General features: G+C 55.5%; 1 protein-coding gene across 1 annotated transcript in view; it reads right to left on the reverse strand.

Moving 5' to 3' along the window:
* Positions 1-13,448, reverse strand: part of EEIG1 (estrogen-induced osteoclastogenesis regulator 1) — a 36,572-nt gene that overhangs the window by 9,275 nt on the left and 13,849 nt on the right. Inside the window, exons 2-4 of the mRNA XM_019970906.2 lie at positions 3,181-3,301; positions 2,960-2,989; positions 340-456 (exon numbers count right to left, since the gene is read on the reverse strand). Coding sequence (XP_019826465.2) covers positions 340-456; positions 2,960-2,989; positions 3,181-3,301 — 268 coding nt within the window. The remainder of the gene's footprint in view (positions 1-339; positions 457-2,959; positions 2,990-3,180; positions 3,302-13,448) is intronic.

Below are 13,448 nucleotides of genomic sequence, written 5' to 3' on the forward strand. Positions count from 1 at the left end.
GAGCCCTGTGCAAAAGTGGGGTCAGGAAGAGACACCACTCCCTGCCAGGCTGTGGTCGGGCACCACGAGATAAGGGGTGCTGGTCTCACTGCAAGAGACTGTCGGGGTCCACTCCCTGAGGCCCAATTATGGAGGGCAAAACTGAGGCCAGTGGCTGAGTCAGGCCTCCAAGGGGGTTTCCTGACCCCAGGGCCCACGTCTTCCCAGCGTCTCTCGCTGCCCATCTGGGATGAGAACCTGTGTTCTTCGCAACTCCCCAGGGGACTCTGACAGGGAGGTGGTCCGCCCTTCCCCTGCCCCTGGGTGGGAGGGGCAGACAAGGCCCAGAGCCCCCCGTACCTTGAGGATGGAGTTGTCCTGTCGAGTGTTCTTCGTGTCGTAGCCCTCCAGCAGGCAGCAGCGCACCGTGGAGCCCGAGCCTGCAAACTCCGCCAGGTTCAAGTCCGCGAAGCCCAGCTAAGCGGGGGACAGAGGAGAGGGTGGGAGGCTGAGGGGAGTGTGAGAGCAGCGCTGGTGGCCCAAGGGTGAGCTGGGCCGGCGGCGGTGGGGGCTGGAGCCCTGGACCCGCCCCGCAGCCCCGACGGACTGTTGCATAACCAGCACCCAAGGACATGGGCCCCGGCTGGAGGCTCCACGTGGCAAAGCCAGGAGCTCACATCCCCGGGCTGCACAAAGCACCCTTTGTGCCGCGTCCCGGCGTGCACCAGGGCAGCACCCGAGATGAAAGGACATTGTTGTCTGCGACACAGACGCAGTGTTCCCGGGGAAACAAGGCCGTGCTGTGGGAGCCGCCGAGCCAGCAGGCAGGAGGGGAGGCCAGGCCCGTGGGAACTTGGCGCTGGGGTGGGTGGATGGATGGGTGGAGGGCATTCTGCTGGGCGGGCGGGAGACCCTGGTGAGGGTGGGAGCCAAGGGCCAGTGGGAACCTCGAGCTGTCACGAGATGCAGAGGGGAGCCCGGGGTGGGGAGGGAAGTAAGAAAGTGGAAGAACAGGGTGGATGAGCTAAGAAGGCCTCCTGGACGGAAGCCACATCTGCCAGACCTGGAGGCTGGGGTGCGGGGGGTGGGTGCTGGGTTTAGGGACCTGGAGGACAAATCAAGCTAAGCGGGGACATTCATTGAGCACCTGCTGCACGCAAGTCTCTACTGTAGAATGGAGGGTGCATGCTTCAGACCCAGAAACTAAGGCTCAGAGCAGGCAAGTGACCTGTTCAGGGGCTCACACACCTTATCCGGCAGAGCCAGGACTGAAACGAGGCCTGATTAGTGTCAGATCTCCCCACCTTTCTGGGCCTCAGTTTCTTCCTCTGATTAAAGGGACCTGAGCCTGTGGTGGGACTTCCCAGGTGGTCCAGTGGTAAAGAACCCACCTTTCAATGCAAGAGACCTAAGAGACACAAGTTCAGTCCCTGGGTGGGGAGGATCCCCTGGAGGAGGGCATGGCAACCCACTCCAGTATTATGCTTGCCTGGAGAAACCCATGGACAGAGAACCCTGGTGGGCTACAGTCCGTGGGGCTGCAGAGTAGGACATGACTAAAATGACTTAGCACACACACATGAGCCTGTGACGGAAGGGAAGGGCCTGGGAGGCCTGACAGGTGACACAGCAGGTTTGGGGGGGAAGGGGGAGGGAGGTGGGTGCTCCTGCCGTTTGCTGGCCTTTTCTTCCCTGGCTGTCCTTCTCCCATGTGCGCCACCAGGAGGAGAAATCCCCACTCTAAGAGCACCTTCTGCAGCCCGGTTCTAGCCACCCTGCCCTCTGCTTCTGGGCAGGGTGTTGGCACCCGGGACAGGGCGCAGGGCACGGCCATGTCCACTGAACTTCCTGAGCTCTGGTCGGTAGGAAGGGACTCACCCCGCTTATTGCCTGCCTCAGGCTCTTCATGCAGGGTGAGGTGAGACAAAGGCATGTCTCCTCTGGACTGACTGAGCCCACCTCCCTGCTGCTGGGTGCCTCCCTGGGCCCCAGAGGGTGGGCGAGAGGCCCCACAAGAAGGAGGGCTCAGGGCAGAGCAGGCTGACTCAAAGCCAGAGGTAACCCTTCCAGAGCCATCTTCCCCCACTTTCCCCAGTGGAAAAGGCTTTAAATGGAAGGCCTAAAGTGTCTGTGGGCGAGGGGAAACCTGCCCACCACACAGACGTGCAGCCACGGGGGTGACTGAGCCCCCTTCACCCAGCCAGACAAGGGGACCCTCCACTGTTAGAAAGCAAAAGGAAACTTGTGATGACACAAAAACATGCCCGCGCTGTACTGGGTAGTTAAAAAAAAAAGGTTTCAGAATCTGTAGGACAAGTCCCTCTAGTGAATTTAAAAATCCCATCACCTGCGTGTGCTCAGGTACCCCCATGGGGGCTCCTCGTATGACCCTCTAAACCACATTCACCCGCGTGTGCTCAGGTACCCCCATGGGGCTCCTCGCATGATCCTCTAAACCACATTCACCCGCGTGTGCTCAGGTACCCCCGTGGGGCTCCTCGCATGATCCTCTAAACCACGTGCACGTGTTTTATTCACTGCTCTGTATGAGATAGTTCATGCATTTTTCTTCTGCTGCTTCTTTTTAAAAGTATTTATTGATTGATTTGGCTTTACTGGATCTTAGTTGAGGCATGTGGGATCTAGTTCCCTGACCAGGGATCGAACCTGGGCCCCTTGCACTGGGAGTGTGGAGTCTTAGCCACTGGACCACCAGGGAAGTCCCCCGTTTCAGGCATTTTTGTTTTCTTAAGAGGTCTGGAAGGGTGTGAGGAGGAGGCACAGGGTGGGAAGCCCTCTACCATCTGTGCTGCAATGAGCATCTGCTGCCTTTACATTAAATGCAGAGGCTGTCAATAAAGATATTTCCAAAAACCAATACATCTCATAGATGGCAGGGCATCTTCTGTTTTCTTAGAGCTTCTCTCATGCCTGTCCCATCCTGTCCCACCCCGCTGCCCCTTCACCTGGCCCAGCTTACCTTGGAATAAGCCTTTCCACCTTTCAGCTCCTGCAAGGGAAACAGACACGGGGATGAGGATGGCTAGGGAATCCCAGTGACCTCACGGGTCTTCCCAATCCTCTCCGCCCCCCTCCCCACCTGACCCGCAGGGGAGGAGGACAGGAAATGAGGTAGCCTGACTCAGGGGATGGGCCTGGAGGCACCAGCCAGGTGGTCCTGGCAGCCCCCGCCGGCCTCACCTTGCGCACAGACACACGGAAGATGCAGGGGTCGAGCAGGCCGGTGGCCGGGTTGGCGCTCATCTTACACACGAAGGTGAACCTCTTCCGCCACCGCACGCAGTTCTCCTGCACCTCCTCCCTGCGGGCACAAGGGGTGGGGGTCCACGTTCAGGGAGGTGAGGGCCCTGCCTCCTGCGGGGATGGGTGGGGAGCTCTCACTTTTCACTTTGTATCACAAAGTGACTGCATTTTCGTAACAAGAATCTGCTTGTGGAAGTGTGATAAAAACAACAAAAACAAGATAAAAAGGGGGAAAAAAAACCCACAAGGCAAGCGAGGGTGAGAGCAGGCTGGGCGGCCGGCGGGGAGGGGGCAGCCGTGTGTTTCCAGCACTGCCTGCCCCCCAGCCCCCACCTTGTTTTGAGGCCTCCTTTGGCTGCCACGTCCCTCCTCCCACTGGACTGCCGCTGGCCATCTCGAGTGAGCCTCACAAAGGTGTTCCCGGGATGGACTGCCAGCCCTTTTCACAGATGAAGAAACTGAGGCTAGATAAACTGCGCAGCATCACCCAGCCAGGAAGCAGCTGTGCCCTCAGCCCAGTGCTGCCTGGCTCCAGAGCCCCCTTCTTCACCAGCAGTAACAGCGACGATAAGAGTAACAACAGCAACAATAGCAAACTCAGCACACTTCCTACGTGCCAGGCACCATCCAAAGCCACTGGAGCCTGCTCCAAGCGCTGGCGATCCACGGTCACGCTAACCCTCCCAGCAACTGTCTGCAGCAGCTACCGTCAGTAGTCCAAGCCCACATTCAAAGAAAACGGGACCTCTGGGGCTAAGACTTCAGCCCAAGGCCCACCACGAGCAGAGCAGAACAGGGACTTGAACCCAAGCCGCCTGGCTCTGTGCCACAGGCGTGTCCTCCCCACTGGGTCAGGGGTAGGGGGGGACAAGCTGGCTTTCCAGCTCCTGGAGCTCCTCCTGGGCCTGGGGAGCATGACCAAGCACCCTCCCGCCAGTTCCGCACCCCCGCCCCCGCCACTGGGGAGGTGCCTTGTGCCGGGGGGTGGGGGGTGGTGAGCGGGGCCAGCAGCAGCGGTGCCCCCAGCCTCTCCAGCTACAGCGGCCCTGGAGGTGGAGATCGGGGCGGGGCTGGTGCAAGTAGTGGTGACTTCTCCCGTGAAGGAGCTGAGGTCCCCCCACCCCCTCACAGGGCAGGATGTGCTCAGGAAGGGAGGGGCCCGCGTGAGAGACATTCCCCAGCCTCATCCCACCTAACAGGAACGGCTGAGCAGACAGCTGAGGAAGTGACCGCTCCACCCCCTGGAGACTGGAGGGGCTCGGGTTAGCGGCCAGATTGGGGCCCGAGGGCATAGGGTCAGCACAGGTTGAGCATCTCCTGAACACTTGCTTCCCCCGGCAACTCTGGAAGGAGACAGACTCTGTGCCACCCATTCTGTACAGTTGAGGGCACTGAGGCTCCCCCCAGAGACGGGCAAAGCAGGATCCGCGCTTAGGGCTGGCCAATTACAGGGTCAGAGTGCCCAGCCATCGTCTTGGTTCACGGGTCAGCGGCTTGGGAGAGGCTGGCACGTGGAACCCACGAGGGTCGTGGGGCCAGCTGCAACATGCTTGGTCCCCGAGGATCTATCTGGGTCTCTGAGTCCCAAGTATGTGCCGGGTGCTGGACACTGCAGTGGACTGGATTCACAGACTTGACATTTGACAGTCACCCCAGTGATGACTCAGTGTCACCAGGACAGGGTGGGGGAAAGGGTGAGTCAGCTAGGAAGGTTACTAGCTGCAGAGACGGCATTCAGGCGCAGACCCGAATGCAGAGAAGGGGAGTAGCCGGTGGGGGAGACAGTTCCCAGTAGAGGGAACTGCATGAGTGGGAAACGAACATACTCTTGGGTTCTTAGCCAATGAAGGCCCCCGAGCCAAGCCTCTATGAGGAGCTCCCTTCTGGCCACACGAGGCTTTGAGGATGGGACCAAGGCTTCCCCACGTCCTGCCAGGGCTGTGATGGAAGCAACACAACTCAGCCAGGCAGACCCGGGCTCACAACCTCACACTGTGCAGCTCAGGCTGGGCCCAACCTCAGCATCGGCATCGGTGAAACAGGCACAGGAGCCACTCATCGCAGGCACCTGAGAGCATTCAGGGAGGTGTGCCCAGCAAGGGCCAGGCCTAGGGAGGCCCCCTGAGACACGTCTTGTCTGATGAAGACGCTGGAGTCTAGGGGCACTCAATCACCAAGATGCTCTGACCTTGTTAAGAAGGTGAGCTCCAGCAACCCCAGCAGACTGGGGACAGATAGAAAAGGTCAGGGCTCGAGAGGAGGGGGAGAGGAAGGGAGAGTTCCCAAACCCCTGGTGGACAAAGGGCAGGAAGCAGGTGCCCCAGGAGAAGTGGGGGCCCCAGGCCAGAGCATCCACCATGGCAGCCCTCCTCCTTCATTCATCACATAATTGTCACCGACTGCGTGTCAGCCCGCTCTGTGCACTGGGACCGCAGCAGTGACCAGCTTACATTTTGCTGGAAGGAAGAACAAAAACTACCTCTACTGGCAGGTGACTTGATCTGCTATGCAGAAAATCCGAAGGAAGCCTCTACCTATTAGAATACATGAGTTCAGCCAGGTTGCAGAATACAAGGTCAATATACAAAAATCAATGACCTCCTGTATACTAGTGGACATCCACAATGAAATGAAAGAGTTTCATTTACAACAGTATCAAAAAGAATAAATTTAACAAAAAAAGTATAAAACATATGCTCTGCAAAACTACAAACTATCAATACCTTACTGAAAGACATTCGAGAATATCTAAGTAAATGGAAAGACATCCCATAGTCGTGGACAGAAAGATTTAATCTTGTTAAGATGACAGTACTCCCAAATTGGTCTAAAAATTCAATACAATCCCTATCAAAATCTCAGATGACTTTGCCACCGAAAATTGAAAAGTTGATCCTAAACCTTAGAAACTCAAGGGACCAGAATAATCAAAACAATCTTGAACATAAGTAAAGTATTCACATGTCTTGACTGCAAAAATTCTACAAAGCTACAATAATTAAGAAAGTGTGGTTCTGGTGTAAGGATGGATACAAAGATTCAAGGAATAGAATTGCGAGTCCAGAAATAAATCTTCACATTTATGGTAAATTAATTTTAACAAAGGTACAAATGGGAGAGAGAATAGCCTTTTTAACAAAAGTTGCTGGGACAACTGATATTCACATTCAAAAGAATGAAGTAGGACCCATTTTTCACCCCACGTACAACAATTAACTCAAAATGAATCAAAGGCCTAAGTTGAAGAGCAAAAAACTATAAAATTCTTAGAAGAAAACATAGGGGTAATGCTTCATGATCTGTGATGAGCCAACATTTTCTTAGCTATGACACCAAAAGTGCAAACAGTAAGATAAAAATATAGATATACCGAACTTCACAAAAATTAAAAAACTCTGTGATTCAAAGAACACCATCAAAACAGTGCAAAGACACCCACAGAACAAGAGAAAATATTTGCAAATCATGTATATAAAGGACCTGAGTATATAAAGAGCTCTTACAACTCAAAAATAAAGACAGATAACCCAATTTAAAAATAGGCAGATAGACATTTCTCCAAAGAAGATATACAAATGGCCAATAAACACAGGAGAAGATGCTCAACATCAGTAACTATCAGAGAAACACAAGTCAAAACTCTAACAAGCGACCACTTCACACTGACCAGAGCAGCTGTAATCAAGGTGGGTAACAGCCAGTGCCGATGAGGATGTGGGGAGACTGGAACACTCGTGCACTGCTGGCAGGAGTGTAAAATGGTGCAGCTACTTTGGAAGACAGTCTGGCAGTTCCTCAAGTGGTTAAACTACAATTACCATATGACTCAGCAATTCTACTCCTAGGTATAAAGCCAAGAGAAATGAAACATATGTCCATACGAAAATTTGTACACAGATGTACACAGCAGCATTATTCAAAAAAGTGAAAGCAAACCAGATGTCCAGCAACTGGTGAATGGATACATAAAGTGTGATACATCCAAACAGCGGAAGGCTATTCAGCAGTCCAAGGAGCGCCTAAACACGCTGCAGTGTGAACCACCCTTGAAAACATTCTGCTTAGTGAGAGAAGCCAGTCCCAAAGAGCAAACACTGCATGATTCAGTCTCTAAGAAATGTCCAGAAGAGGCAGACTCATAAGAGACAGAAAGACTGATGACCGCCAGATGGGGGAGTTGGGGGAAAAAATGGGAATAACTGCTAATGGGTATGGAGTTTCTTTTCAGGGTGATGAAAACAGTCTAAACTTGACTGTGGTGACAGCCACAACTCTGTGAATATACTAAAAACTTTAAATGGGTGAACTGTGTGGTTTGTGAATTGCAGCTCAAAGAACAAGTTACCGAAACCAAAACAAAAGCATGGTAGTTCAAGTAGAGAGGAAAATGGGGCACAGAGAACAGGGAAGGTGGGTGGGGAGTACTGGACTGAGATGAGAAGCGGGAAGCTGCTCCTCTGGGCAGGGGGTATAAGCCCTGTGGCAGTGATGTCTGATCAAGGTCTGCAGTGAAGTGAGGGTGTGGGCTGAGCAAAGGCTGGGGGAAAAGCCGTCCTGACGCATGAACAGCAAGTGCAAAGGCCCTGAGGTAGAAACAAACTTGGAGAAGCGGCGTGGGGGTTCAGGGGCTGAATGGGACTGGGGAGGGGAGCAGAGGGGATGAGGCAGTGGAGGGAGCAGGGTTAGGTCATGCTGGACCGTGGTGAGAACGCTTGAGCCTTCCCCCTGACGGTGCCTCGGTCTTGCCACGGTCTTGCCACGATGGATTCCGGGCTGAGGGCAGCCCGGAGGAGGTGGGTGGAGGGGCACAAAGACCAGACCGCTTCCCATCAGGCAGAGGCCCCAAGCCTGAAAGCAGGGAAAGCTAGGGGGCAGCCAGGGTGCCAGAGCAGACCCTCAACCCCCGCCAGCCCTTCCACTAGCCTGAGCCAGCCCAGGAGTGGCAGCAGCTGCTGCAGTCTGAAGAGGAAGCTCACAGTGCCGGGCGTGTTGAAACACCCAGAGGAATCAGGATTAGTGTCTGGGAATGAAAGCCGGTATCGAATTGTGCGTTCTCTCCCTTCCCTTTTGTGAGTCTGCCATGGGAACGCCGGGCCAGGAAGCCTCCCTGACCGTAGTTCCCGCAGGCCTGGCCAGAGAAAGCCTCGGGGACCCCTCCCAGGCTCGGGTGACAGGCGGCTTCCTCTCCCGCTGTGGGAAGGTGGGCCGGGGCAGGGCTCACGGGATCAGTCCCGCGCCTCCCTCGTGTTTCCACAGGGCTCTAAACACACACTATTAAGTCCCGCCACTCCCACGGAAGCAGCGCGGGGCCTCGCCCTGGCGCACCCCGGGAGGTCATGGCAAGGATAAAACAAGCACCCCAGCAGCAGCCACTCCCTGAGGGCCTACTGTGTGCTGCCCAGAACTCTTCAGCACTGGCTGTTACAATGGCCCACTTCAGAGATGAGGAAAATGAGGCTCAGAAAGGCTGAGAAACCCAGTCACAGAGCAGTGAGGAGCAGAGCTCGGTCCTGACTCGGGGCCCATCTGTGTCCAGAACCAGGGACGGCACAGCCAGGGATAATGGGGGGAGATGAATATAGACTCAGGGTGGGGATGGGGGCATTCATTAAAAAAAAAAAGCAGGAATTAAGATGCCAAGCAGAGGACCAGGAGCCCTAGGTGGGAGCTGAGTTTAGCCAGGTTTAAGGAAATCTCAGGGCTTGATTCACTGAAGAAGAAACTCTCATGAAGCACTTACTAGGTGTCAGGTACTCCTGAAGGACCTAAGAACATAAACAGTGAACAAAACAAAAAAATTCTGCCTTCAAGGGGCTTACAGTTTGGCAGTAGGTAGGAGGCAGACGAAATGAGGCAAAAACACAGCAGACGGTGGGAAGTGCTGTGGAGGAAGGAGCCTGAGGGCAAGACGGCCAGGAAAGGTGTTGATGGGAAGGGGACACCTGAGCAAAAAAGCTGAAGGAGGTGAGACAGTGACGACGATGCAGACACCTGAGGGAAGAATCCAGGAATGAGGGACAGTCAGTGCAAAGGCCCTGAGGTGGGAATCTGCCTGGCACGTTTAGGGAGGCCATGGGCCAAGAAGGCACCACGGCCCCAGGAATAGCAAGGGCCCCTCTTCGGGGCTGCCAAGGGCCCTGAAGGTAACCAGGATGCTGAAAGCTGAGCACCGCCTGACACCAGCCATGAGTCGATGGACTGTGGCCCAAGGGGCGGGGGCGGGGATGGGGCCTCTGCGGGCAATGTGGATCTCTGCACACATTCCCGACTCCCCAGGTGCGGTGAGCAGGACATGGGGGAACAGGGAGAGCATGAAAAAATTACAAGTGAGCTTCTATGACGAAAAATCATCCAGAAGATGCTCATTAAGAACACACAGGGCTGGGAGGCTTCCCTGGTGTCTGGTGGCTAAGACTCCATACTCTCAATGCAGGGGCCTGGGTTCGATCCCTGGTCAAAGAACTAGATCCCATGTGCCGCGACTAAGAGTTTAAGGGCCGTGACTAAGATCCAGTGCAGTCAAATAAATTTTTAAAAGGAAAAAAATAACACACTCACAGGACTGTGCATCATCTCACCCACCCTGCTTCCCCTGCTAACGTGGCTTAGAACGGGCTGAGGACTGGAATGTAAAGATGACGGAGCCAAACCCAAAGAGGACACCATCGAGAGCCCTAGGCTGTGGGTTCCCAAACTGAGCGGCCCGCTCCACCTGCAAAGGGGCAGGAAGGGACAGTGGCTGCAGGAAGGAGGGAGCTCGGGCCGGGTTTGGCTAATGTGGAGTGAGGGACTGCAGGGCCACTGTCTTAATGTCTCTCTGAGAATTGTTTCTGTAATTGAACTTGAAATTGAAAAATGAGAAAAGTGTCTGAGGTTAGAAAAACAGTGAAAGTGTTAGTCATTCAGTTGTGTCCACCTCTGTGACCCCATGGACTACAGCCCGCCAGGTTCCTCTGTCCATGGGATTTCCCAGGCAAGAATACTGGAGTGGGTAGCCATTCCCTTCTCCAGGGGATCTTCCCAACCCAGGGATTGAACGTGGGTCTCCTACATTGCAGGCAGATACCTTACCATGTCTGAGCCACCAGGGAAGCCCTGTGAGGTTAGAAGGGCTGGTCAAAAGCCTAAAGGATTTGATGCCCACCTACCTGATTCAAGGCCTGGGCCAACACTCGTCCTCCTGGCAGGACTGGGCAGCCCCTTGTAAGAGACAAAGATGGCCCCGAACCTCCCTCGCCTGGGGTTTCAGGGTTTGAGTCCACGCTGCCAGGGACAGGTAATTACAGAGACTGGGTTTGCAGGGGAGTTTCGTTTTTAGCTTTAAGATATACAATTAGACATCCAAACCCCAGAGAGGCAGGGCGAGGCCTCTCCACCCACCGCAGCCTGCCGGTGGCCCTCGCAGTGACAGAATTCAGCTATTTCTGGGCTGTCCTGAAATAGAGCAGAGCACCCTACCAGGCTGGTGTTTCCCTCAGAGCTCCCCTGGCCCCAGATCCTGACCAGGGCCTCTCTTACGCATCCACAAAGCCTCCCTGTGGGCGCCAGCTCGGTGCCAGGCCCACGCGGGCAGGGGGTACACAACCAGAGCAGACACCCTCAGGAGCCCCCAGCTCAGTGGGGAGACACACTTACACAAAAGTCAAGTGCAAGTCAGTCGTGTCCGACTCTTTGCGACCCCACGGACTATAGAGTCCATGGACTTCTCCAGGCCAGAACACTGGAGTGGGCAGCCTTTCCCTTCTCCAGGGATCTTCCCAACCAACCCAGGTCTCCGGCACTGCAGACAGATTCTTTACCAGTTGAGCCACAAGGAAAGCCCAATTACACAAAAAGTGACTTGACAAGTGTTGCCAGCATCCTAGGAAGGGAAAGGGCTGCAAACGAGCTGGAGAGATCAGGGGCCTGACTGGGTCGGGGGCAGTGACCCCACACCTGGGACTTCAATGCTGGGGCTGGCTGGACGAAGACACAGGGAGACGGGCCAGGCGGTGGGAAGAGCCCAGGACCACCTGGAAGGAAGGAGGCCGGGGGGGCGGGACCAGGCAGGTGAGGGCGAGGTGCATGAGTGACCCGGAGGCCCGTCACTGGGAGCCGGGACTGCATCTATGAAAGGGTGATCCCACCCACCATGTGGGGCTGTCTGGTGACCCACTGGGCTGTGTCCAGCTCCCTTCTCCTCTGCTCAGCCCAAGGGGGATACAAAGAGTTCTGCCAATCTGGGGTGCGGGGGTGTGGTGACTCTGTCATCCTAGCATCCGGCCCACCGTGTATCAGGGGCCAAGAGAAAGGCAGCCGACCACCTTTGCAGCCCCACACAGATGGGGCACAGGGCATCTCTCGGCCAGCACTGCCTCCCCGGAGCTCACAACAAGAGCTGCACAGAGCAGGACTCTTGTTCGAGAATGTCCTCCTGCCTCCAGGCTCATCTTTAACCAGCAGTAAAACCCAGCCCTCTCACTGAGCCTGTTCCACAGGACACATGTTTTGTATACACGGGCATGGTCTTCGACCACAATCCTAGGAGGCATGTGCCAGTGTTGGCCCCATTTCACAGATGAAGAAACTGAGATCCAGGGAGGGGCAGAACAAGCCCAACCAAGGCGGGACAGAACAGGGTCAGAGGCTGACCCGGGCCACCCCTTCACTTCTCCCCATGCTGCTGCCCCTCAAAAGCAGGAAGCAAAGTGGACACCTGGGTGGAGCAAATGTTTCTTCCCAGGCTCCCAGCAACTGAAAGGCCAGGAAGCGAGCCACCATTCTTAGCCTTTCAGATGGAGAAATATGGGGCTCCCAGCGAGAGCCCCCTACCCCCAGAGTTGGGGTTCCGTGGTTCCCCAAGGGTGGCTCACTGGCACATCCCTAGCTCCTGGCCCAGACCAGCCTCACTGCCCAGGAAATGTAAGATCCCAGAGCCTTAGCAATGGCAATTCACTCCAGTACTCTTGCCTGGAAAAATCCCATGGATGGAGGAGCCTAGCATCTATGGGATTGCAAAGAGTTGGACGCGACTAGGCAACTAACCGGAGAAGGCAATGGCACCCCACTGCAGTACTCTTGCTTGGAAAATCCCATGGATGGAGGAGCCTGTTAGGCTGCAATCGATGGGGTCGCTAAGAGTCGGACACGACTGAGCGACTTCACTTTCACTTTTCACTTTCATGCATTGGAGAAGGAAATGGCAACCCACTCCAGTTTTCTTGCCTGGAGAATCCCAGGGATGGTGGAGCCTGATGGGCTGCCGTCTATGGGGTCGCACAGAGTCGGACAGGACTGAAGTGACTTAGCAGTAGCAGCAGCAGAGCCTTAGCACTGCCCCCAGTCTCCATCAAGCAGCTGACAAGGGGTCAGTGCCATGGGGGCTACCTCCTGGCCTCAGGCTGGCTACAGCCCACAGGCTGTCGCATCTACAGGGTCCTTGCAGATAGGGACCAAAGCGGGGCCATCTGGGGTGAAGGCACAGCACAGACCACAGGAAAGTTGAGAGGGTCTCAGTGGGGGTGGGGGTGGGGCCATAGAAGGGCTCCAGCCTGACCCAGCCTCAGTCCCTCACCTTCCCAGGCTGGCTGCAAGCATTTGTCTGTCTTGTGCCCAGCAGAGAGCCAAGCGGCTCCTGTGCATCACAGGACATTTAGCAGCATCCTACCACGAGCACAAGTCCAGCTGTGACAACCAAATATGTCCCCAGATACTGTCAACTGTCTGGAGGCAAAGACATCCCGGGTTGAGAACCACTGCTGCAGACCCTGGACTGGACTTTTTGAAAAGCTCCCAGGTTAATTCCGAGGCAGGAGTTGGGCACCCGGCTAAGAGAGCGCACGTCAGTGAGCACAGAGTGGGACCCTGCGGGCTCCCGGCCCCACTGTACTCCTGTGTTCCTGGGAGGGCTGGTCCCTCCCTTTCTGCCCCTAGGAGGAGAGATAAGCAGAGCAAGGCTCCATCACGTGAATCCCTCGCCCCCACCCCCACCCCCACCCCAGGCAGTCACGGCATCCCGCCTGCACTCCCAGCCACTCAGGCTCTGTGATCTCCTATCCTTGGCTGGTTTCAAGTGGTCGCAGTGATGCAATCAAGGTTCCCGGCTGTTGAAGCCCAGACTGGGGCCAGGGGAGGCGAGAGAATCATAAGGAAATGATTTAAATCGACAACATCTGCCTTTGCTTCCCTGAAGAGCAGCGAGTCCAGTCGCCTGGGGAGGGGCCCAC

The sequence above is a fragment of the Bos indicus genome, chromosome 11 (genome assembly GCF_029378745.1).
Source record: "Bos indicus isolate NIAB-ARS_2022 breed Sahiwal x Tharparkar chromosome 11, NIAB-ARS_B.indTharparkar_mat_pri_1.0, whole genome shotgun sequence".
Lineage (NCBI taxonomy): Eukaryota > Metazoa > Chordata > Mammalia > Artiodactyla > Bovidae > Bos > Bos indicus.